General features: G+C 41.0%; 1 protein-coding gene across 2 annotated transcripts in view; it reads left to right on the top strand.

Annotated features, from left to right (window-relative positions):
• The window catches only part of SLC10A7 (solute carrier family 10 member 7), a 233,703-nt gene that overhangs the window by 149,646 nt on the left and 57,108 nt on the right, over positions 1–26,949 (top strand). For both annotated transcript variants that reach the window (XM_066386114.1, XM_066386105.1), the window contains one exon: positions 26,015–26,050. In XM_066386114.1, the coding sequence (XP_066242211.1) occupies positions 26,015–26,050 (36 nt within the window). The remainder of the gene's footprint in view (positions 1–26,014; positions 26,051–26,949) is intronic.

The raw sequence follows: 26,949 nt of genomic DNA, 5'->3' as shown, positions 1-26,949 counted from the left end.
TCAATGATGGAAAGTCTTCTGATTCTGTATAACTATGTCATATCTATAATAAACCTAGCTAATAAATCAGTAGTGAGTGTATGAGACATGATATACTTACTTCTCAAATGGATCTTCACCATCAAGCCAAGTATAACTGACTTATTAAATGAGCAAAGCTCTATCAGGTGCAAGCAGAGGGCAGTACTACCATCACTCATTAACACCCTTTTATACCTGCTTTGTGAAATCATTCTTTCCCCCTTTGGGGTAAAATTTTAAGATAAACCCATAGTCATTTACAGGTATTATAAAGTTCAGTGCACTAGAAGAAAGCACAAGAGAACATCTTCTTGAGTCACAAAAACATAACTTTATATGGCATTATTGATCAATTGGGCTTTATTAAAATTAAAACATCTGTTCAACAGAAGACAACATTAAGAGAATAAGAGGTGAGCTACAGAGAATATATTTAAAATACACACATTTGTTACATACCCAACAAGACTTGTCTTCATACTATATAAATAGCTTATACAAATCAGATATCTAGATGACAGAATAAAAAATAGGCAAAGATTTGAATGTAAGATATTATAAAAGATGATACACAAATCTTCAATAAACATATGATAAAAGACTCAACATAATTAGTGACCAGGAAAATGCAAATTAAAACCACAATGAGATACCACCACACATGCATCAGAATGGCTAACATTTTTAAAGATTGTTAATATCAAGTATTGGTGCAGATGTCTAGTCACTGCAATTCTCGTACACTGCTGGTGGGAATGGAAAATGGTTCAAGTACCTTGGAAAATTGTTAGGCAATACCTACAAATGCTAAACATATGCCTATACTGTGACTTAGTAATTCTCTCAGATGTATAGCCATCAGAAATGAGTGCATATGTCCACCAGAAGACATGTTTAGGAAGGGTTATAGCACCTCTTTTAATAAGCCAAAATGGAAAGGACATGAAATGTCCATCAGAAGGAGAATGGATAAGTAAGTGGTAATGTAGTCATACTACAGAACACGAAATGTGAATAGAAAAGGTGAGCTATTGCCCTGCCCTAAAACATGGCTGCATCTCACAGACATAATGTTGAGCAACTGAAGGCAGACACAGATGAGTTCATGTTTGTGATTTAATGTCTAGGAAGTTCAAGATAAGAATTAACCTATGGTGATAACTTAGGCACGGTGGGAATTGACTGAAGGAAGCACAAAGAATCCTTCAAGATTAATAGAAATGCTTTATAATTGGATCTATATGGTGTTTACCCAGGGTATGTGTATATGTATGTATACGTGTACAAGATATATATATATATACTTTATAATGTTTGTTATACTTTAATGAACCATAAAAAAGCTCAGTCCAGTCTAATGTCAAAACTTCAGTCTCTTATGCAGTTGAAAGGTTTTCCCATTTTTGCCCTCCACTGTCAACTCACGAACTGCAATCTGCAGTAGGGAAGGAGAAGTCCGGCAGGTTTCTTCTCTCTCTCTACTGTGCCTCCTCTCCCACTCTTGTAACACCGTTTTGTCTTCTGTGGGATCTGGCACATGGGGGAAGGAGAGATCAGAGAGGAACAGACAAGGTCTAATGTGTCCTGGGTGGTAATATGGCTTTGAAGTCCTCTAAGGTGGCACATCTACAAAGTGAGCCCTTTTTCTCGTTTTTCTGAGAGTGCTTCTGTGGGTTTTTTAAATTAAATTTATGGCGACATTGGTTAATAAGATTATGTAGGTTTCAAGTATACAATTCTGTGATGCATCATCTGTGTATCGCATTGTATGCCTACTACCCAAGTCAGGTCGTCTTCTGTCACCATGTCTGTGGGTTTTTCAGTGATTCTGCTTCGCTGGGAATGTTTGAACACAACATGGCCTAACAGGGACAGTGATCCTTTTACAACTCCAGCCACTACATGTATTACTCAGAACAAGTTAAGTGCACAATAAACATTAGCTCTTTCCTTCTTCCTGCACTATGTCACCTCTTCTGCTCTGTGCAAGGCAATGTTTTAGTTACTGAGACTACACGGGAAAGGGGCAAACCAGATCTCAGCCTTGTGGCGTTTTGTTGGAGTGGGGATGGGTGATCAGCAAGGGAGAAAGATAATGAACAAATAACTAAATATAATGCCAAATGGTGATAAGTTTTGTGAACAAAAATAATGCAAGATATGCCTGTCCAGGCAGTGGTGCGGTGGATAGAGCGTCGGTCTGGGACACTGAGGATCCAGGTTCAAAACCTGGAGGTCGCCAGCTTGAGCATGGGATCATAGACAGGACCCTGTGATCACTGGCTTGAGCCCAAAGGTCGCTAGCTTGAACCCATGATTGCTGGCTTAAAGCCAAGGTCCCTGGCTTACTCAAGGGGTCACTGGCTCAGCTGCAGCACCCTGCCCCTCCCCCATCAAGGCACACATGAGAAAGCAATCAATGAACAACAAAGGTACCACAACTACAAGTTGATACTTCTCTTATCTCTCCTTTCCTGTCTGTCTGTCCCTGTCTGTCGCTCCATCTCCCTCCCTCTCTCTCTCCCTCCCTCTCTCTCTCTCTCTCTCTCTCTCTCTAAAAAACAACAATAATAATGCAGATAAAGGAATAGAAAGTGCTCGCCGAGGGAAGATTGTGTGTTTGTGTGTGTGTTTTGTAGAGCAGGTGGTGAGGGAAGGTCTTATAAGAGACCTGAATTAAGTGAGGGGAGAAAAAGGTGAAAGAGGAGTTTGTAATATTCCAGAAGCCAAAGGAATAAAATCTCATGAAGGAGGAAGTCACACACTGTCGGGTGACAGAGTAACATGAGGAGTTTTGAGAAGCCACGTGACCCCTGCATGAGTTATTTACCTTCCTGGAGCACTAGGCCATAATATATTTCTTAGGATTAAGTGAGATAATTTATTTAAAACACCTGTCACCTAGTTGACAGGACTGAAGATTTCCTTCACATTTCATGTGTGTAATAAAATATGAATTTAAAAATTAATAGTGAAAGATAATTTTAAATAATCTCAATTCCAAAGTGTTCAATTAACAGTGTACATAATCCAAAATAGGGATGTCAATAAATTAAATGGTAGTAGTTGTGGAACTGCAGCCTTGTCTTTTTTAACAAGTAGCTGACTTGATGTATGTCATATGTCTTGTATCATGTGTCATGTGAGTTGCAATGTGTTTAAACATGTTGGAATTTTTCACATTCTAACTGGCAGAAATCATTTGTTTAAAAAAGAAGAGCTGAGAAAATCAAATATTTCAATGTTCTTAGAGACCTACTTTGCTAAATTACAATTTCTAAGAATGACCAGTAAATTGTTCCATTTTAAATATAAGAAATAAGGAAATTGATTTGGTTTGCATCCATTCAGGCATTCCCTAATGTTTTAACACTGATTTTTAAATATGCTTTCAATTTTACAGAATTTGGCTGAATAATATGACGTGTGATCTAACCTGTATAGAAATGACAGAAGAAGACCTTTACACACTCTTTAAAGTAATATAAAATTATGATATCTTTGTTTGGCTACCTCACAGCATTTATGTGTCACCTAAATTGTTTTATAAAAATCAGGCACTAAAAATTCTACCCAGAAAGTGTTGAAGAATGAGGATGTACTTTCAAGCATGTGTGTTTAAATTTACATAAATTTAAATGATATGTTTTTATGTGCTATAGTTTCCTCCAGAAGAAATCTGTATGCTCTTCAAAAACACCATTTTTACTCTTAAATAAAAAAGAAAAGGAAAAAGAAAAACATGTCAAATACCTTACAGGAAAGGAAATAAAGTCATTTTACTTAAAGTAAATTATTTTTTCAAATTTTCTCAAGTGCATTTATGTAGGCACTGAGAGAGAACTAGAGTTCTGTTCCCCGTTTTAAATACAAAACACACCAGCTGCTGCCCCAGCTATCCACTAGAGAAAGGGAGAGTAACGAAATTTCTAAAGCAATGTGCAGAACTAAATTTATTGAAATCCCAGTGAAAGCTTTTGTTGTGTTTGGTCTAATAGAGAAAATTCCATAAGATATCTTAGATTGCATTTTATTCATGGTAATCCTCACAGTGCGGGTGCTCTCCGGTCAGTCTGTAAACATGGTTCATTCATTTAGAAGGAAAACTCACACCTCGGAAGGTGGCAAGGTTGGGGGATTAGAAGACATTTTATTTCACATAATGTGATTATTCCTCGTTGTGAACACTGAATCCACTGAATTCAGTTCAGGGAGGTTGGAGCTTGGTGACCCCATTAGTTGCTGTTTTCCTCCCATATATAAGGAATGAATTTGTATTCTAAGTGTGTGGTTTTGGCAAACCAAAGTCAGCCTTTCTTGTATCTATTTCTGAGGCTTTTTTCTTAGTATAGTTCTGGTTTCATTTTCAGTACTTCTTAACGATTACACTTCTCAGTATATGTATTGAGGATTACTCCTAGTTCCTTTCGAAGCTCTTCCTCTTTTCACCCCCTCTCTGTTTTCTAAAAGAAGACACCATCCAATGTTTTTGTTCCTCTTAAGCCGTCCCTGACAGCCAGGACACTGGCTACCTCTGTAGCCGCGCATTTCTATGCATAATTGATGGCCTGGGGCCCAGCAGACAGCTCTGGTACACAAGCCACATAGATTACCATAGTCAGGGGGCTTGGGTCTTTGAATTTTCCATTTCTGAATAGATATGACTCCTTGCTAAATAACAGAAACTCCGGAAGGAGTAAGTTTACCATAGTAATAAATATTCTTCAGAGAACAAAGCATTTGCTAGCCATCGGAGATCAGGACCGTCTTAAGGTCCTAACTCCATCGCCCTGTCTTCCGTCTGCTCCAGTTGCTCTCCGCCTAGCAGCGTGGGCAGGGTTTGACTTTGCCGCCATTTGGGTAAAAAAAAAAAAAAAAAAAAAAAAAAAAAAAAAAAATATATATATATATATATATATATATATATTTGTTTGTTTTTGTTTTGTTTTTGTATTTTTCCTGAAGCTGGAAACGGGGAGAGGCAGTCAGACTCCCGCATGCACCCGACCGGGATCCACCCGGCACGCCCACCAGGGGCGGATGCTCTGCCCACCAGGGGGCGATGTTCTGCCCCTCCAGGGCGTCGCTCTGCCGGGACCAGAGCCACTCTAGCGCCTGGGGCAGAGGCCGAGGAGCCATCCCCAGCGCCCGGGCCATCTTTCCTCCAATGGAGCCTCAGCTGTGGGAGGGGAAGGGAGAGACAGAGAGGAAGGGGGGGGGGGTGGAGAAGCAAATGGGCGCTTCTCCTATGTGCCCTGGCTGAGAATCGAACTCCGGTCCCCCGCACGCCAGGCCGACGCTCTACCGCTGAGCCAACCGGCCAGGGCCATATATATTTTTTAAGTTTAGTGCTGAAGAAAGTTAAATTCCAAATGGCACGTTTTGAGTTATTCCTTAATCTAATTGCCCTTCCTATTCCTTTGATGTAGAAGATGAGAAGGCTAGTAGATATCGCTTTGCTTTGCAGGAGGAATTCGTGAGAGTGTTGTCACGGGATGAGAATTTGTTGGGTCCCCTGTACTGTGCCTGCCGTTCTTTTCTCCTCTAAGCACTGCTAGCACCTGTTCTTGCCTTCAGGCCTTTGGACATCCTGTCCCCCTCCTGAGCGGACCCTCTGCAGGCACGCTCCACCCCCAGCCTTCTCCTGGCCGAGTCGACTCATTCTGGTCTCTGTGTAGATGTCGCCTCTTCGGGGATCCGTCTCTCTCAGTGGAGGCGGTCAGCAGCCTTTCCTTCCTTCGTCCTGTGGCCTGGGCCTTTCTGCCTCGCCTCAACTCGGCTGCCATAGCTGTTAAGGCAGAGCCTAGGCCACCTTTCCCCTTGTTTCCCAGCCTCCAGGACAGGCCTGTAGGAGAGCAGGCGTCCCATAATCGTTTGTTGAAGGAAACTACCAAGATACTAATAATATAAAATTGAACTTAGACGTGATGATGTGAATTGTTAGATTTTAGATGATAGATTAAAATTTTGTGGTATTTCTAGATTTTATTTTGTTTTGTTTAGTTTTATAGATTCTTAAAAATGCTGTGATAACAGAAAAAAATAGATTTGGATGGCAATTTTATTTCTCCTTTAAAGACTCATGAGACTAATTTGTAATTTCATTTTTTTCCCATTGATTTTAGAGAAGGGGGAAGGAAAGGGGGGGGGGAGAGAGAGAGAGAGAGAGAGAGGCACAACTCGTTCTACTTAGTTCCATTTAGCTGTGCACTCATGGGTCACTTCTCCTATGTGCCTCTATCCACCGAGCCACCCAGCCACAGCCTAATTTATAATTTCAAGTGACTAGGTTAATATAAATAAAACCTGTGTTAGTGGAGAAATAAACACAGCAAAAAAATTTAATTCAGATTGAACCAAATTGGAGAGGAGAACATATTTATTTATGTAACACTGACTGTTGGTGCTCATTGCTTTACTTCATTTTTGTCCTTATTTCTTGAACTGCCCTTATCCTGCTGAAAACAGGATGCATGATGTCTTTCTCTTTTAATCAGTGACACATAGAAAGGTGTAAAGTTCTAATGCAGGAGTGGCTGTTGTTGTTCTTAATACTTTTAAACTCAGAACATATTCTGAGTTCCCCATTAGAGTCACTCATCAGTTTGCAAATTAGCTTTCTAATGTATGTAAATCAGCTGTTGATTTCTATGGGGCATAATTTTGAACTAGGCCCACAGGCTACTACGGTACCATGTTGTGAGGTCTCCGGTCAAACCGTCTGACTTCATGTCCTGACCTCAGTGATTACTGTTAGGCCTTTGCCAAATTAGCCAACGTCTGTGTACCTTGATTTCTTCATCTCTAAGTGAAGTAATAATTGTACCTCTCCGTGGGCTTTTCAGGGTTATATTTCACTTGCAAAGTACACAGAACAGTGTCTGGAAGATATGCTCAATAAATACTAGCTAGTGCTCTTATTATATATATAACTAAACAGTCCTAGAAGCCAGAAATCATTTAATCCTTCATTTGAAAATATTAACTGAGCACCTACTATGTTCCAGACATTTTACTAGGTACAGGTTATATAAGATGGAGTAAAAATAAGCCTGGTCCCTTCTTCATAATGCTTACAGACTTGTGGAAGAGACATAGACACTCATTACAGAGTCACACAAATACATGTAAAGGTGCAGCTGTGGTAAGTGCCACAAAGGAAACCCATGATGTCATGAGAGTATGTATTCAGGGGACACTGATATTGACAGGAAGGCTGCTTTGCTGACTTGAAGGACACTAAGACATGCAGGTAGAAGGGACTATAGCCCGGTTAAGGAAATGGACCACAGGCCCTGTGGCTGGAACATGGAAAGCCAGGCGGAGCGTGAGGAGAGACAGAGATGGAGGGGTAGACAGGAGCACATTGCACAGGATGTCGTAGGCCATGGTTGGTCTTTAAAGACTATTGGGAAACCACCAAAGGATTTCATCTCAGTGCGGAGAATGGGTTGGAGTCTCCCACCATATAAAAGGTAAAAGATAAAGATCCCTTCTGAGACATACCATTGGTCCCAGGCTAACTTTTAAAATCAAAACATTTGCCACTGCCCATTCCTGACTCCCTCTCCGACCTGGGTCATTGCACCTATGCCCATAGCTCTCAAGCCTTTGTATACCCCTCTGCATAGAGCTATTCGGGCCCACCTTGTCCTTATAAGTGCTTTCTGCTCCAGAATGCTTTCAACAGAGTCTCATTCTGATAGAAGTTTTAGACTCACGTAAGTGTTTATAGCACAATGATAGAACTGATTTAGAACAAGGTGTTCAGCTTACCTGAAGAATAGTGTTCTCAAGCCTTTTGGACCCCTTTCCATTCTTAAAATGTGTTGAGGACCACAGCCAGCTTTTATTTATATAAATTATGTCTCTCTGTACTTACCATATTTTGAAATTAAAGCTGGGAAGTTAGTCATTCTTTTAAAAAATAATAAAACCCCCATGATATGTGAACATATATATTTTTGTAAAAAAAAAAAAATAACTGTTTTCCAAAACAAAAAGGAAACCTCATGAGAAGAGTGTCCTTGTTTTACCTTTTGCAAATCTTCTTGAGTGTCTGGTCTAACATAAGACAGCCGGAGTCTCATCTCTTCCTGCATTGAATCTTTCAGCATCACACGTCGTCGTCGTCTGGCCCCTGGAAAACTCCACCATGCAATTGTGAGAGAATGAGGGTAGGAAAGGCAAAGAATGTTTTAATATTATCATGAAAATAGTTTTTATCTTGCCAGCCTCCCAAAACAGTCTTTGGGACCCCCGGGTCCCCAGACCACAGTGTGAGAGCTGCTGCCCTCTCAGAAAGCATGCAATTAAAAAAACAAGATGCTCATTCAGTCCAAAAACAAAAACAAGAAATGAACAACCACCTCTCCTCTGGGATGCCACTTCAGGCAGTCTAAAAGTGAATGAAAGGATCAGGCAGTGTGGCTCTAATCTAGTTCCGCCTTTCATCACTTCTGTATATCTGTGTTTGAACCCATTAAATTCCCTAAAAAGTCCAAATGACTTTTAGTGTTAGCAGAGACTCTTGCGGGTGTTTAGACAATATTGGAAATTCCTGAAACATGATTATTTTTGCCCTGGTGACTGGTGTTAGGCTCATTCCCCACTCAAAGTACATTGTGCTTCCCGCATGGCTTCCTGTGGGCAGCAGGTCACTGGGCTTCCACGACTCAGCCTCGCCTGGAGACGGTGGCTTCATCATGTTTATCTTTCAGGAAGGGCTGATTTGTGAGGTGTAGCTAAAGTAGCAAGAGGTTTGTTCATCTGTGGTCTCTGCCTGTTCAGAAATGGCATGGTTTTATACTATTTTCTTAACTGGTACACAAGCTCTTTCTGAAGACAGCTAAAAAAATTTTAGAATGATGTATTGTTTAAAAACAAGTTTGGCTTTTTTCAATGACGGACTTGAAGAACAATATTTCTTTAGATGTTTTGTTGCATTTGTCAAAAATTCATTTTTATTCCTTTTAATCACACCTTGTACCTATAATGAAAGTTCTACCATCACAATCAGTGAGAATAAATTCTGCCCTTTTTCTCTGACGTTAATCATATATTTCTATCAATTCACTATTAAATACTCTATCCCCACCCTGCTCACAATCATAAAAGTACTGGCAGGGAGAGAAAGACCGTGCAGATAGCAAAAGCTGGTAAATCTATGCTTATCTTCAAACCAGTAACTAACTCATCACAGGGAATTAATGCTATTGATCACTATAGTTTATCTCCTGAGTCATTAATAATTTCTGTCTTAAGAAGGGACATACGTATGTGATTTTAAAAAATATTCTGCAAGGACAGCTGAAATGTTATTTGCACTTACTCATTTGAACTGAAATTCTTGAGTTTCTTTTAAGATGTGTCATCATAATAAATGGTTCAGGGCATGTTGGGCTTGGTCAGAGATCACAAATGAGTGGCCCACAGGCCACAGATGTGTTTTCTTTGGCCTGCAGAGGTGTGTGTGTGTGTTTGTGTGTGTGTGTGTATATTAATCTAAATTTGAATGCAGACACTCTGTTTTTTCTAGGTGACTGCATTCCCTATTATCCTTATACGTGGCCTGATGCATACGTTTACGTTGTCACTTGGGCCACTGTCAGCATTTGAATTAACAGCTCTACAGCAGGTAGTCATATCAAGGGAGAATAGGAAGGTAAAAATAAATAAATAAATAATCCAAGATGAATACAATATATAATGAAACATAAGAAATTGCCTAATCCAGCCCTGGCCGGTTGGCTCAGTGGTAGAGCGTTGGCCTGGCATGCAGGAGTCCCGGGTTCGATTCCTGGCCAGGGCACACAGGAGAGGCGCCTATCTACTTCTCCACCCCTCCCCCTCTCCTTCCTCTCTGTCTCTTCCCCTCCCGCAGCCAAGGCTCCATTGGAGCAAGATGGCCCGGGCGCTGAGGATGGCTCTGTGGCCTCTGCCTCAGGCGCTAGAGTGGCTCTGGTTGCAACAGAGCAACGCCCCAGATGATCAGAGCATCGCCCCCTGGTGGGAAGGCCGGGTGGATCCCGGTCAGGCGCATGTGGGAGTCTGTCTGACTGCCTTCCCATTTCCAACTTCGGAAAAATACAAAAAAAAAAAAAAAAAAGAAAGAAATTGCCTAATCCAAAATTATTTGATGAGAATATTTAATTACTGATTCTTTTTATTCTCAGCCTTATGAAAAAATAACTTGAAAGAGAAGTGATAAATGACACTTTATTGAGAAGAATGCCTCAAAAATGATATTCATTATATAAATAAATTTTAATACCTTAATGTAGGAGTTAGGGTATGTAACTATGAAAAGGAATCATGTCTTCCTGAAAAAGGTCATCTGTCAACACATTGCTTCTGAGTTTTGGTACTGTTATTATTCACAAGGCAGTGGTTTGTCTAGAAAAAATATTTAATGTCCATTTAAATATATAGAATCAGCCACACAACTTAAATACATCAAATGCAGAACTTTCCCACGTTGGTATATGTGGAAGGTCCCACAGCACCACCTAGCGCCTTGAATTTTATTTTGCATAACGTTTTTGTAAATTAAAAAATTCTCATCACACTTTAATATCAAATATGGCACTGACATAAATATATGGTTTAAGCAGTATTATAAATAGAATGAGATAAAGTAATTGTTATAGGTTTAATTTAAAATTTTAAGTGGAACTCAAAAAAATGTCTGTGTATAACAGAACTATATAAAAATTTACTAATAAAAATTACTGATGTTTTCAATTTGCAACCAAAGACGCTCTTGAGAAGATTGTTACATTGTGTGTGATTTAATGGAGTTATTGCTAAGTTTTTATGCAAAACAGGTGCCTATTCTTTTCACTTTTTTATTTGCTGCTTTCTACTGAATTAAATGTCATTTTCTCACTTCTTTTTGAAGCCCAGGAATTCCCACTTTTTATAGATTAAACTACACTTATTTATACCACATACTACAGCTCTTATTAATTTCAGACAAAATTGTATAACCACTTTTAAAACTAGAATTTTAAGGTATTTAGAGATGGAATGTTATAAAATATTTATTCATGAAAAATAAAGTGAGTCAAATAAAAGAATGATGTGTACTTATGTATTCCTTTATGAAGAAAGCACTCTAAGTAGTATAGCAAATTGGGAAAAAATAAAAGCATGTGTAAAATACTGTGTATACTATGATTGTCTTAAGGAAACTGTATGAATTTAATTAATTTAAGAACACTAGATGGATGGGCAGGTGGGAGAGGGATGAGTGGATATTGGAAGATTATTTCTTCTCCGGAAATAATCACAAGTAACTGTTAAAATCTCTGAAGATAGTGGGGTGCTAGAAAATTTCACTTTTTACTTTTTTCCTTTTCTATACAGTTAAAATGTTTCTAATTAAATTCATGAACTACTGTATTTAAGGTCAACAAAGTTTCTTTTTAGTATTAACATTATGATCTATATCATTTTTCCTTGTAATATTTCTCTGTATTAAAAACAAAGCCTAATTTATTTAATGAAAAGAAGCTAGCATTATAAAATGTGGTAAGCATAATTCATAGGCTTACCTTTTCAGAAGGCTTTGTGATATATTATTTTTTATTTTGGAGTATGTAAGCTCCAAAAAGGCAGAGAATTTTCTCAGATTTATCACACCGTATTCTTGACCTATAGAATAGTACCTGGCACATAATAAGTGCTCAGTAAATAAGTGTTGAATGAGAGAAAGAATAAGAACGTACCACATTGTGTCCAAATCTATATAGTAATGAGATGCATTATAGAGGAATTTTACTCTATTTGCATATACATAAATATATATGTACAACTACATTCTTATATCTGACATTGTTTAAAACATGAACACTGACAGGTATTATTTCAAAATTCATAATAACAAAGGCATTTGATTATACTTTGAGATGTTTGCATTATGCCGCCCCTTTGGACTATTAATAGGACTTTATGCATTCATGTTAGTTCTATTTAGAACTTAGTCAGAATGAAACTCAGTCTAAATGTTTACTGAAGATCAGTACTCTCATTATTTACCTTCCTTGTTTCAGTTACTGATAATTTTGTCACAGTGACCTAAATGGTTGCTACTCTACAGTTCCTGCGATCACTTCTATTAATCGTAAAGTGCTAATTACTCATTATTAAATAAATATACTCAATCCCTAATTACACATTTAAAATTTGATGACATTTTATAGCTACCTGTTAGTGAAAATCCATTGATAGGCATAAGCTGTATTGTTTTATTTCAAACAGGCAATGGTTCTTATGGATGTGGTGTGCATAGATTTTTTTTTAACTGTCAGAGTGTGTAGAAGTTGCCCTCTACTGGGGAACTAGAAAAATTATGTTGGTACAGATTTTCAGTTTCCTTAAAGACTCTAAGTTAAATTCATTGATGTCATTTGCCAGAGGGTCACTTCTTACTCTCTGGCACTTTTAAGTTCCAAAAATACTGAAGCGGTTAGCAGAGTACATTTTAAAATAAATATCTGATGTGACTATACCTACAGCCATTTCTGAGTGGAAACATTGGGTATTCCTTCTTAAAAACTCCTTAGTTAGTGACAACACCCCATAGTGTAGATCCCAAAGTGATTGTGTCAGCATGACTCTTGGCTGAAATATTAAGAAGACTTCGCTGTGTATAATTATACAACCAAAAACGAGTCAGGACTGTTAAGAAATTCATCATGGGAATTTTGGAATAAAAATCTAAGCACTAAAAATTGTTTCAGCTAGCCTCTTTGCATTTTTCTGGGACATAAGGTGAAATTTGATTATGTAGAAATGATTTACTTATATTAATTATTAAACTTTATACCAAAAATAAAATCACATGATCATAAAATGGCCAAGTCTGCTTACCAGTTCTGATAAACTGTAAGACATCATTCTTCCTCACCTCATCAATGCTTTTCCTTCTGCCTCCATGAGTTGTCAGGCTTTGGGTAGCACTTCCTGGGAGAGGTCCACTGATGTTTAACAAAAATAAATACATTGTTAAGGAGAAGCCTGTTTAAAACAGACATTGATGGTTGGGGGCAGGGGCCTGTCAGGAAAGAAGGCTCACAAAAGTTAGCCTGAATATGAGACTCCTACTGCCTCTACTTCGGTGATGGTGGGAGGAGATGTGGGCCAATGATGCTCATCTGAGAGGCGGGCCTTCAGCAGGACCGTCGGTTCATCCGTGTCCTTCTCCTGACTGAACACTCTCTGAGTCACCTAGTGCAGAGCCAGTTTTCTAAGCTGTAGGAATGGCTCTGGCCAAGGAATATTGTTCAAACCGGAGTCAATCAGACCGCTGACAGATGAGACAAGGCAAGCGAGTGCAGCTGTCTCCATTCATTTTGTCCATCTTTACACCCAGCATCGATCGTCACAGCTCGGTCGAACAGCAGTGCCTGCTGTCATTTAGATACACCCAAAAGAACTGGGTGGGCTGTGCCGAACCCGCTCATTTCATGTGTGTAGACATGGTCTCCAGTATCTGTTTGTTGCTTGTTTATGGTAAAGGTTTGTTAGGAGTTTGAACACTAGTTTTGATTATACCATTATTTTAAATGTCTTACTTACTTAACCCTTTGAGTAGTACGAATGTTCATGTATGTCCTCGTGCCTCCTGACCATCCAGAGTATGATCATACAAAAATTTTTATTTTAAAAATATGTAAGGCAACATTAAAAAAAGGCAAATGTATGTTCTTCTTGTTTCCATAAATTGGTCACCAAACATACATGATTTTAAGTTAATAAAACTGGAACTAACTTCATTTTTTGAAAAAAAAATACAACATTCACTCCTGGGGCTCAGAGAGCATGAAAAAAAACTCACTACTCCAAGGGTTAAAAGAAAATCATTTTACAGTTTTCTAGAAGTTTATTTTAACATTGAGAGGCCTGCATTAAACACCCTTCCCCCACTCTTCCAGGAGTCACTTACCACTGCCTCCCGCCTCTGTCCCGTGGCCTCCCGGGAGTCACTTACCACTGCCTGCCGCCTCTGTCCCGTGGCCTCCCGGGAGTCACTTACCACTGCCTGCCGCCTCTGTCCCGTGGCCTCCACTGTCCCTCTCAGCCACCTTCCACATCTCTCTCTACCTTGCTTTTGCAGAATTTCATAAAAATGTTCTCCCATACCCTCGTTAGCAATTCATGAGCCTTTGGGGGGTGTGGAGTCACCTGTTTCATAACTTGATTTTCTGCAAAAAACCTTCTATAGTCCATTCAAATGTTATGATCTGGGGGGTTTTTGTTTGTTTTGTTTTTGTTTTTTGCTTTATCCACATGATAAAGAACAGTGCTGAGCAATAGTTTAAAGAACAGTGCTGAGCACTAGCTTTCCTGTCTTCATATGTGAGTTTTGCTCTCCTCAACTGGCTCATAGGAGGCGGTGTGGTACCAGGAATGAAGGCCCGGGCAGGGAATTTGAGCCACTGTGCTGGGTCTAGTGTTGGCACTAACTCGGGCTGGGTGAGACAGCCCGCCTCCTTGGGCCTCGATTTAGCAGTCTGTAAAGTGAGATAGCAAATTATCCCTAATACCCCTTTCAGCTAGAATTCCCTGGCACCTCTAAATTCTCAAACAACTCTTAATCGCTGTGAAGACACGGAATGGTAGAGAGACCATGGATTCTGGAGCCAGACTGCAGGGCTTGCCTCCAGTTCATAGGGATTTTGTATAACTCTTCTGTCTGCGCCCCTCAGTTTTCTCCTCTGTAGAATGGGAATCATAATGGCCTCTTTCTCCCAAGTTTGTTGAGAGGATGAAGAGCATTGAGCAATCCCTGACACATACAGAGAAGACATCCAATAAATGTCAACTAGTCTCATTATCCTCATGAACGTAAGGGTTTTAAAGCATTTCAGAAAATGTGTGTTTCTCATCAAATGGATGTGCTGCTCCCTGAGGGAACTATTTGTGGACATACATTCATGCGCCCATTTGTGCAGCAAAACATTTATTGAGTGCCTAATAATTGCCAGGTACCATTCTTTACAGGCAACAATGGGAAAAGGGCAGATACGCATTCAATCGTTTAGCCAGTGGGTAATAAATATTCAGTGACACTCTGGCCAAAGCGAGTTACCTGGTGCATCCTTTTCATATATTTCTACACTCCTGGCAGGCTGTATTGTGATCTTTGACCCTGTTTTAAATTTATATTACATATTTTGTATTGCTTTCCCACAGTCCATTTCTTGAATATCTATTTTAAGTTTCATACTTCTTCCTATGCTTTTTTTTCCCCCCTAACAACTTTACTTCGCTTTGGACCATCTCTCGACCTGTCAACTTTTGTTTTTGTTCCTTCAGCTGGGGTTCTGCCTCCTGGCACTTCCCACAGCTTAGCCAAGGTCTCTATTAGCCTCTTTTCTCAACTATGAAATTGGGCTAATCAATTTATTTATTGGAAATTTAAATTAGATGATATTTGCAAAGCCTTTAGCACAGATCCTAGTATATAACATACCTTAATAAATATTGGCTGTTGTTGGGATAGTGGTATTTGGTGTCACTGAGGCAGTGATTCTTTTTTTTTTTAGGGGAGATAGTGAGATAGGCTTCCACATGTGCCCTGACCAGTATCGGCCCCGCAACCCCGTCTGGGACTGATGCTCAAGTACTGAGCTATCCTCAGCACCTGAGGTTCACACACTCAGACCAACCGGGCCATCCTCAGTACCCAGGGCCAAGCTCGAACCACTTGAACCACTGGCTGCGGGAGGGGGAGAGGGATGTGGGGAGAAGTAGATTGTTGCCTCTCCTATGTGCCCTGACTGGGAATCAAACCTAGGACGTACATACACTGGGCTGACACTCTATCCACTGAGCCACTGGCCAGGGGCCAGATGCAGCAATTCTGAAGCAAGAACTACAAAGAGCTCCCATGTGTAAGATTCAGGCCCTGGGAATCTTGGCTGTTCATTGGGTTATATGGAACCATTCTTCTGACATTTGACAAGAGCTGTACTTCTTGTGTGTGATGCTTGCTGTGCTACTAATAATCCTTAATAGCCTGCCCTACGTATTCCCACAGAAAATAAAACTCCAACACATCGGATCCCAGTTGTGAGCCCACAGTGGAGACCTGCAGGCCAGAATGAACCCTGGCAAATAGTTCCTCAGCCGTGAATACTGATGTCAACAAAAGAGAAATTCTGATTTAATTCCATTTGCTGCCTCTTTGGTCTCTTATATACTCTGCAGATAAACATTCTTAAGAAACTTCTTTGGAAAATTGTTTATGCATGTTAAATCTATAAACTTAGAAGACATTTATATGAAAGATTCTTGGAAAATACAGAAAAATTCCACATTAGTCTTGCTTTGGGCTTTAATTGGATTTCAATTTCTTCTTATCACTCTTCACCTGGATAGAAAAAAGCCAAGTTAATTGTTAATACTTTTTTTTTCCCTAGTCTTTTTTTTTTGTTTTTTTTTGTTTGTTTGTTTGTTTTGGGTTTTTTTTGTTGTTGGGTTTTTGGTATTTTTCTGAAGTTGGAAACGGGGAGGCAGTCAGACAGACTCCCGCATGTGCCCGACCGGGATCCACCCAGCATGCCCACCAGGAGGCGATGCTCTGCCCATCCGGGGTATCACTCTGTTACAACCAGAGCCATTCTAACGCCTGAGGCAGAGGCCACAGAGCCATTCTCAGCGCCCGGGCCATCTTTGCTCCAATGGAGCCTTGGCTGCAGGAGGGGAAGAGAGAGACAGAGAGGAAGGAGAGGGGGAGGGGTGGAGAAGCAGATGGGTGCTTCTCCTGTGTGCTCTGGCCGGGAATTGAACCCGGGACTACTGTACACCAGGCCGACGCTCTACCACTGAGCCAACCAGCCAGGGCCTAATTGTTAATACTTTTAATACAGGTCTGCGTATTTGCATAGTCTGAAAAGATTAACTTTTTCAGTTAAAAACTAAGGGAAGTCATGAGTGTCAATGGTGCTTTTCAGCTTTACCATGTTGTTCTGTTTGTCCGGATGAGTCACGTGCCTGGCCCTCCTCTTCCGTGGTCTTGTGTTTCTCCTCTCTTCTTCTGTGGCGCTGGATATTGAAGCCTAGATTCCTAGCCTTCTGCCTGCTTTCCAGCATCCCTCATTTCCTCTCCCCACTCGTGCTCCCCTCTGCTTCCGTCATCTTTGGCAAAGAGAACTATCTTCAGATAAGAAGTAGTAAATATTGGCAAAGGGACAGCAGGCTCAAGATAAGCAGACGCTCTCTGCTGGCCCCGACCAGCGACTCGTGGGTCCTGCAAAAGTGAGCGTGGAGGTTGCTGAGTGGCGGTCTTTGACAAATCCTAACGAGGAGGGAGTCAGCAGCTGGGCAAATGTCAAAGAGGAAGATAGTAGGTTTTACACACTATTAATGGGTTGTTTGTTTTCAGTTAGAGAAAGGTGGAAGAATGGGTAATTAGAAAGTTGTGGTAAAAGCCAGAACAAAGAGAACAGAAGCCAGCCTGCAGTTCTAGAAAATTTAAGTCATTATAAATAAAAGTTTCTTACACCAGTGATCCCCAACCCCCGGGCCATGGACCGGTACTGGTCCGTGGGCCATTTGGTACTGGTCCGCAGAGAAAGAATAAATAACTTACATTATTTCTATTTTATTTATATTGAAGTCTGAACAATGTTTTATTTTTAAAAAATGACCAGATTCCCTCTGTTACATCCGTCTAAGACTCACTCTTGAAGTTTGTCTCGGTCACGTGATACATTTATCCGTCCCACCCTAAAGGCCAGTCCGTGAAAATATTTTCTGACATTAAACTGGTCCGTGGCCCAAAAATGGTTGGGGACCACTGTCTTACACTAACATTTCTTTTTTACATATAATTACTTACCCAAAACAATGCTTTAGAATGTTTAGTGCCAGGTCCGAACTACAGCCCTCGGGCCAAATTTCACTGGGACCATTTGTTTCTTTATCAAGACAAGTAACTACTTCCGTCTGTGTGGCCAGCAAAGCCAGGAATGATTATCTGGCCCTGTACAGAGTCAGTTTGCCCACCCCTGCTCTAGAGCCTGAATCAGTTCTTTTTGAATTTTAATGTGTCTACAAATTACTGGAATTCTTGTTAAAAATGTAGATGATGATACGGTAGGTCAGAGTGGGCTCAGAGAGTCAATGATTCCTGACAAGCTTTCAGGGGAGGCCAGTGCTGCTGGTCTAAACCACAGTTCCGTCTATCAAGGATCCACATTTCAAAATGACATATGTACATCAAATTTCCCCATTTAAAGAGAAAGAGAGAGTTATGAGTTGTAAGTCAGTTTAAGTACTTAGAGTCACTTATTTGAACCATAGCATATGTGTAAGGAGTGTTAAGAGAATCAATGTCATCTTGGAGAGAAGTTTTCTGGGTCATTTAAAAATGGTAATCTAATTATCGTTTCCTTGCATTGGTTCAGTGATGCTATTTGAAGGGAATAATAATGAGCTTGATAACTCAAATGTTTAGATGACCAATAACAACAGGGTTGGTCTGCTAGACATTTCCTCCATTGGAAGGCAATTCTCCAGGTGTCTCTCACACTGCTATGCATCTTGTGAGCGGTCACTGACTGCCCATGGCTCCCAACTACTTCTTCAAGGAAATTTCTATAATGAACAGCCCGACAGATAGAGATAGCATCATCCTCCGGAGCAAAGGGCAGCTTTGCTTGCGGCCTTCGAAGATAAAGATAGTATCTCCCTTCAGAGCACAGAGCAGGCATACTTTCTGCCCACTAGAAAGGGTTTGGGTTCCTTAAATTACATTTTCCCTTCCTGTAATGCAACCACTGTATGTGTCGGCATCTATGTGAGCCCATCTGCACCACCGTGCTTAACGTGGGGACAAGCGGAACGGAGACCAACATCATGCTCAGGCTGTTTGCTTAGCTGTAATACAGCCCTTAGGCTCTGAGCCATGAGGCTCGTGTCTTCTTCCAGCACCCATGAAACGCGGTAAGCTAACTTGTTATCTTCAGAGGAAGGTAAAATCTCAGCACCCTCACGGTTTTAGAGACCCGCTCCCAGTACTCACAGCACAGGTCTCCAGTCACTAACTTTCTCCTTTCTCTGAAACTGCCTCCCATTCATTGTAGTAAAACTCTTCCCTTTGTACTTAACATAGAAAATAGAAGCTCTGAAATGCAAGTTCCTTCAGCTTTCTGACATCGAGCATATAGGTCTGTCTTCATCGCTGCCCGAGCTCCCCTTTCTCTCCCTGCTCAGTGAAGGGTGCCACCCCTCCAGCTGTGCATTGGAACTCCTCCCTGCTGCCTCCTCTCTTTACAGAATCTCTAATCCCCTGCCCCCTCTTGGCTCTTTTCTATGAATTTTTTAAATCCTCAAGTTTCTCCTTTTAAACAAAGCAGACAACAATACAGTCTTCAAAGGCAACCCCAAGGACTTGACAGAAACATTTGTGGAGATTTATGTCAAATTCCACATGAACATGACTGTAGTTTTGCATGCTTAGGAGGCTTTGGAACCCTTTTCCCCTCAGCACCCATGATGCCTGATTCATAGTTAGCACTCAGTAAGTGCTTGTTTAATTAAGTGTATGTCACTGAGACAGGCCAGCTGCCATTCCTGCAGTGGGGTCACCACAATCTAGGCATCAAGTCTTAGCTTTGCAGATCAGAGACTCCCTGTCATTATCATACCCAGTGAGCTTGTATTCTGGGAAACGGGTGTCAGCTACTTGGTGTGTTCTCCTCCTATCAGGAGCCCTACTTGAAACACAAAATTATTATCCAACGTTTTCTTGACAAGCATGGACTTACACTAGAGAGAATTAACTAGATGTTTTCAGTGGCGGGTCTTATCTAGCTCAAACAGTCTGATGCAACTGTCTGTTGTAGTAGTCTGTGCACGGTAAGTAGACCAGAATGCACATGCCAACTCCTCTTTCCCTGCCTGAACACAGAGGAATGCTTCATTTGGGGATGGATGTCAAGGGACTGACTCTGTGAAGGTCCCATTTGAAAGAGGGAAGTACAGGCAGGGGAGAGAAAGAGGCCCTAACCCACCAGTCAGCCACACTTTCTTTCCAGATGCCCTTCCCTAGGCTCCTAATGCCTCTTTCTTTCTTCTGTAAAGTTTACTCAACGGTATATATTATTCAGGTCATATTCTCTGAAGGCCATATATCCTGATCATTGTGTTTAAATTTAAGTATCCAAGTATTCCACACTGTCCCTTTGTCATTTATTGTTTAAGCTGTGGTAACCAGTCACACTCATTACCTATTTGTTTGACATAATTTCATTCCTGAGGAATAAACTCTTCTCTAACTCTTTAAGCTATCACTATACACTGACCACAGGACAAAATGTGAAGACAGGCTAGGTATTTTAGTTAGCATTAATCTTCTTTTTCTTATTATTTTAAAAGAGATCTGTATATTGAATATTATTAAAAGGTTCAGAGTAAAAGAATTGTCAAAGTATCATTTTCAAAAGTTGAAAACACAACTTTCTTACTCATATAAAATGAACGCATGTCAAACATTTATTCAAGTGAAGAATGAAGGGAACCAACAGGAGGGTAAAGTTGGTTTCAAGAAGATTACAGAAATAGGGCTTATCTAGCCCATCAAAAAAGTCTACCAAAATACGATTGCTAATACTGTGCCTGCAGGGTAATAAAATCATAGGCTTTGTGGTTGCTTTTTCTGCTAGACAGAAACTACTTCTATCCCAACAGGACAAAACTTTGTACGTTAACATGGAATTTCACAGTCTGGGCCCTAATCAATAGTAAATACAAGTCAAACAGAGGCCTGTCCTTCTAGGTAATTAAATAACCCTTGGATGGGCCTGTTAGGCCACGCTCCCAGATGACACTGAAAGGGCAGGCAGTCCTCTTTTGGCCTCATTTCCGAGTTTTGGTCAATTCATATTCAGTGAGTGCTGTGGACTCTGAAATTCATCTGGATGAGATCATGTCTAAGGGGGGGGGGGGGGGAGTTAGACTTTTAGCCTGGAGAAGACTTAGTGTGGTGTCCCGAGAGTTCACTTCACCATTATTCTTAAAGAACAAAATAAACAAACAAAACAGAAACAGACACCTAAATACAGAGATCAGACTGATAGTTGCCAGGGAGGGGTGTTTGGAGGTTGGGTGAAAAAGGTGAATGGATTAAGAAGCACAAACTAATAGTAGGATACTATGTATGCCTATGTATGATGCCAGGTGGGTACTTGAATTATCAGGGGGAATTACTTTGTAAATTATATGATTGTCTAACCCACTATGCTGTATACTGGAAGCTGATTTAAAATGATACCAAAAACCAACTGCAATTGAAAAATAAAATTTTTAAGAAAAGCCATCACAAGGAAAGAGGAAGGTGAGACATGCCCCGAGTTGCTCCGAGGGGAAGACAGGGCAGCAGTGGAAGTGGTTTGGGGTCAGTATGAGAAAGAGCTTCCTCCTGTCAAAGAGCTTCAGTCGAGCAGTGGGTGCCTTGAGAGATAGAACGCTGTCTCCCGAGGGGACCTCCGGCAGGGGCAGCCATCACACCCACACAGAGCAAGTGAGGGAGACAGGGTGTCACACTTACTGCAGACGAGGCTGGCCTGGGCCATCACACCCACACAGAGCAAGTGAGGGAGACAGGGTGTCACACTTACTGCAGACGAGGGATGGACTGAGTAGGTACGAGATCCCTTGCAAAAGGGAGATTCTGTCATTCTGTAAAACTTGAGTTACTACCTTTTAATTAAAAAACTAAAAGCACCTTTCCCAAGGCTGAACATTTAACATCTTGGAGACAAGAGCCTAAGAAGTCAGTTTTAGTATCTGTGTGATCACAACAGTTGCTGCAGCAAAACGTTCTGATAACATTGTCCATTTCCAAAAAAAAAAAAAAAAAATTCTAATTCACTTTACTTTTGCCTTTTTTAAAAGTCTCACTGTTGAGAAAAGTGCATTCACAGCTTTGTTGTTTTGGTTGTTATTGGTGGGGGGAGTACTTTGTATTTTAATGCGACTGAATCTCAGTGTCTCAGATTTGACACTTTTTTTTTTCCTCTCCACTAAAGTCATTGAAATATATTCACCCAGTCATTCACATCAGAGGTGTAAATGGATTTTCTGAAGGTTTTTTAAGAGACAATCAAAGCACGTCACTTTGTGACTTGACTTCTTCAGGTATTACCATCAGAGAGCTTACCACAGCAGCCCAATTGCAAGGATGCTAAAACTGTATCTTGCCCTTGAATCTGCAAGGAGGGGGCTAGCGTCTTTTGCTAGTAGTGCTCCTCGTGCTCGTCCACCACCTTCTGGCTTTGGCCATTTTTATAGAATTTACTTGGGAAAGAAAGAAGAAGGAGTCAGGTTGAGCCTTCAGAGCCTGAGAGAAAATAACATGTCTATTTGACTTTCCAGCTTCCAATGATTATTGCTGTTACAGTTTAAATTTTTAGGTCACCTCTTTTTATCACTGATATTTGCAAAAACCTGACTTAAAAAAGATATATATCAGCCACATCACACAGAGGCTTACTTCTTAGTTTGTTGCATGTCATCAAAAAGACATACTGAGCCCTGGCCGGTTGGCTCAGCGGTAGAGCGTCGACCTGGCATGCAGGGGACCCGGGTTCGATTCCCGGCCAGGGCACATAGGAGAAGCGCCCATTTGCTTCTCTACCCCCACCCCCTCCTTCCTCTCTGTCTTTCTCTTCCCCTCCCGCAGCTGGGGCTCCATTGGAGCAAGGATGGCCCGGGCGCTGGGGATGGCTCCTTGGCCTCTGCCCCAGGCACTAGAGTGGCTCTGGTTGCGGCAGAGCGACGCCCCGGGAGGGGCAGAGCACCGCCCCCTGGTGGGCAGAGCGTCGCCCCTGGTGGGCGTGCCGGGTGGATCCCGGTTCGGGGCGCATGCGGGAGTCTGTCTGACTGTCTCTCCCCGTTTCCAGCTTCAAAAAAAAAAAACATACTGAGTTGAAAGCTACCCTCAGGTTTACTCTTAAAATATAGCCCTGAGGAAACAGAGTAAGATGGCCAAGATTCCACTCAGGGTCCCAGGCTCTGGAGTCTGGAAGCTAGGGACTGAATTTGCAGCAGTGCCTCGTTTTCTCACACAGCGTCTCCGAGTCTCCGTTTCGTTCCTTAGTCGGTGGAGAAATAATAGTACCTACCTCGAAGGGTTGTTGTGAAGATTACATAAGGTGGCGTGCATACAGTCCTCGGCACATCGCCTGACATCAGTACTCCATAAATATTAGCTATTGTTGTTTTAGTAATAACTCTAATGACTTCACCAAAACTTAATTATGGAGCTCTTGTCTGGATCAATGGCATCGTGGCTGACTCATTTCCCAACACAACTGAAAAGCAGGTTTCAGCATTGTATAACAATTCATTTTTAGTTAATGACTTCCTTGACCAGCCATTTTTGAGAAAATAATGAGGAATCTTGAATCCACAGTTAGAAAATGTATCCTATTTGCTAGGAAAGTTTTAATGTTTTAGGAACAAATACCATAAGTCCTTTGGGAGAAGGGCAAAGAAACTCTTGTGTGCTGGTGACTATGCACTTGGAATATTCAGGCAGGAAAACCTGCAGGTCATAGTGCTCTGACTCCCAGAATAAAGTCATCTTTAAGAATCGGTTGTCAACTCGAGACCAAGATCGTGCAGCAACGAGTCGCTACATATATGCCGAGGCAGAACTCTCTAGAAAACTGCACGGGCTGCTGAGCCCTAGCACCCACGGACCAGTGGCTGAGTGGGGTCAGTTCTGGATTTGGAGTTGGACAGAGCAGGCTTGAGTCCAGCCTTTGCCACTTATTTTCTGTGTGAGTCACATTTTAAAACGTGCAGACAAGTGCTGATGCTAAATACCATTAATAGTACTGGTATTATTACTGTTACTTACTAATACTATGTCACTATTGCGAAGGAAAAGAAATGGGAGCCAGAAAGAACATGGGTCCCTATGGACAATATACGACCCCACTGTGGCTTTAACTCCTCAAATACAGGACAAATGTCCCCAGCATGGTGATAAGGCTCAACTTTCTCCCTGGGTGAAAATCCTTATCCTATCACTGGTATCATACTATGTGTCTCAGAAATGTTATTAGTGCTATTGATATTCCAAAATTAACATTAATATGTTGCTATTTTTTATTGGGAATTTTGGTGAGTTGATAGATAACAAAAGTAAAACTGGTTGGGTTATAAACTAAGTCAAATCCATTTGCCGTATACCGAATTATTTACCAACTCTTTTTATCCTCACTTTAAGTTCCATAGTTTGCCATGGCTGATAGGATTACCTCCAAGCTCCCTCTCCCGGCCCTTGGGCCTTTGGTGATCTGGTCTGTGATTCCTCCACTTTATTCTTTATCTTCCCAACCTGCTCAACTTTTCATAGACTTGGGGGTGCCCTTCCCTCTTCCTGGAATGTCCTTCTCCCCTTAATGCTGAACTGGTTTCCATTAATTCTTGTAATTAATGGAACAGTGCCCAGCATATAAGTGGACGTTCAATAAATGTTTAAACAAATTGACTTGAAATCAGATGGCTTCCGCACAGATTGAAACAGCCAGATATTTTTGTTTCTATGTGGCCTTGTAAAGTTTGGAATGCCTACTAAAGTCTGAGTGTAGTCCATGTCATTGAAGGGCAGTAGCTCTTATAAATTATTTTGGCATTTTGTACATTTATCTCTTCTAAATATACTGATGAGTACCTGTTTCATAAACATTGATGGAGTTGATAAGCCACAATATGTTTCCATAAATAGATTTTAAAAATGTAACACAAATTAAACTGTTGTGTTCTATATTGTCCATTGCAAAAGTGTGCCCAATAAAGAAGCATTTATTCTATCATTTAACAATAAAACAGCCTGTGTGTAAATATTCACATGAGTATATTCCTAAGAAAGTAATAGGGAAATGTTTGTATAAGGTAAGCCAGTTCCTCTTGGGCCAGATCCAAAAGAATTTAGCCACTGTAATGAAAGGACTTCTAAAGGACTTTTTCCCCAAAAGTAATGAAGTGGTACTGTACACAGAACCCAGACAGAGTATACTTTCCATCTGTCTGTCTGTCTGTCTGACTCTCTTTCTCTCTCACACACTTAACAGACACACACAAACACACTAACGCTTTAGCGATCCAAAGTTCCAAGTAGAATAGAATTCATTAATAAAAATATGAAAAGCGTTTTCTTGTATAATCATGATGAAGCGATGCGAGATAAAGGAAGAACTGAGGGGCGAATAATCATTTCCTGCTCTCCGCTGAAACCTGTCACGTTAACTCCCAACTCAAACACCTGGCGTAAAAGATTTACCTTCCAGAAACCTAAAAGTTTGTATCCTGCCTCCTCGACAACAGCCTCAAACTGTTCCTTGTCATCTCAGAAAACAAATCTTTCGCTCCTTCCTGCCTCGGGGAGGCAGAGGGACCGAGGCGGTCCTATGTGGCCGAATTAGATGAAAGACTTGCCTTCCACCATGGAGACGGGGAGTCTAATCAAGTGAAATGAGTTTTGAGATCCCAGCTCATTTCCTGGGGGAGATCAGTTCGCATTACAAAATCACGACATCTCATTCATCACAGCTGACGTGGTCTTTGCTCAGGAGAGGACCCCCACTGGGACTAAACCACCTGTCTTCCCTCGAAAAGAGGCACTTTATCCAAGTTAGAGTTGAAAGCCTTGGAGTAAGAAAGCCTGCCTGCTTCCACCGTGTAATACATATGCAACGTGGAAGGCAACTTGAGTTCTGCAAAGGGAAGACGGGTTTAGGGAAGACGGGTGGGTGTGGTTTTAAAGACGCCAGACACGAGTGATTGTCATAGAGATGCTAAGGCTTTCTGGTGGGGAGAGCCAAGTTTGGGGCTCCCTCTTCTTTATCTCCTACATTTTATTAAGCGGAAGTGGGAAGGACAAGCATTTCCATGCATCAGAGTGTAAACTGGCAAAGACAGTGTCCTGACTTTCATGCTGATGAATGACCATCATCTCTTTCATTTCTTTCAGGGCATCATTATAACGCCCCTGCTCCTGCTGCTTTTTGTGAGTATTTTGATGTTGGCTTTAATATCCTTTATTAAAAGCTATCTACAACCCTTGGAGAAAGGCCATGAATATGAAACTGAAGTTTGAATCCTTGTGTATGACTTGGCATCACATGTTGAACTGTTCTTCCAGTTGGGCAGTACCAGTAACATGTGGGCCCAAAGGATCTGGGCAGTCTCGTGGTCCAAGGCCAGCTTCAGGACCCGGTGATTCAGCCTCCGACTCTGGGCTGAATCATTAGTTATTTCCCACTAGTGGCCTGTGACATGGGTCACAAATGTGCTGCTCTTTGTTTTCTCATTAGTAAAGTAAAGTGCTCTGCCAGTGACCCAGTGTTTGACAGAGAGAGCCCTGGACCTGGGAATGAGAGGAAGCGTAGGTTCCAAGGCTGGTAGTGGCTGCCTCACTTCGGGGCACACTGCCTCTGTTTTCTCATCTGTAAATGGGAGTCAATACCACCTACTCCAGTCTGCCTCCCAGGGATAATGCAATGTGCTTTAGAAATAAAAAAAAAATGCAAGCCACTGGTTAACTAAACAGAAATTGTTCAGAAAATAAGAAATGCTAATTAACTGTCTTATTTCTTTTGGTACTAAGCATATGAGAAATTAGATGAAAAATTATAATAGAAATTAATGTTATCTCATGCTGAGAAAAGCATATGTAATCATGAATGATACCTAAAATATTTTATGAACTGTGCATTTTTCATGCACACATCTTCCAAATATAAATCATTCCACTCATCACTGAAACAGAGTGGGGATGCGTTTGTGGGAGTGGAAGGGAGCTGTTTAACTAGCACTATTTGTCAGTGAATTAAAACTATGGGGAAAATTTATTTAATTATAGTGTAATTACCCAAGTTGGAATTGAATTAGAGTAACAGAGTGAGG

The sequence above is a fragment of the Saccopteryx leptura genome, chromosome 1 (assembly GCF_036850995.1).
Source record: "Saccopteryx leptura isolate mSacLep1 chromosome 1, mSacLep1_pri_phased_curated, whole genome shotgun sequence".
NCBI lineage: Eukaryota > Metazoa > Chordata > Mammalia > Chiroptera > Emballonuridae > Saccopteryx > Saccopteryx leptura.
Note: the sequence above shows the minus strand (reverse complement) of the source record. Positions and strands in the feature narration are given on the sequence as shown.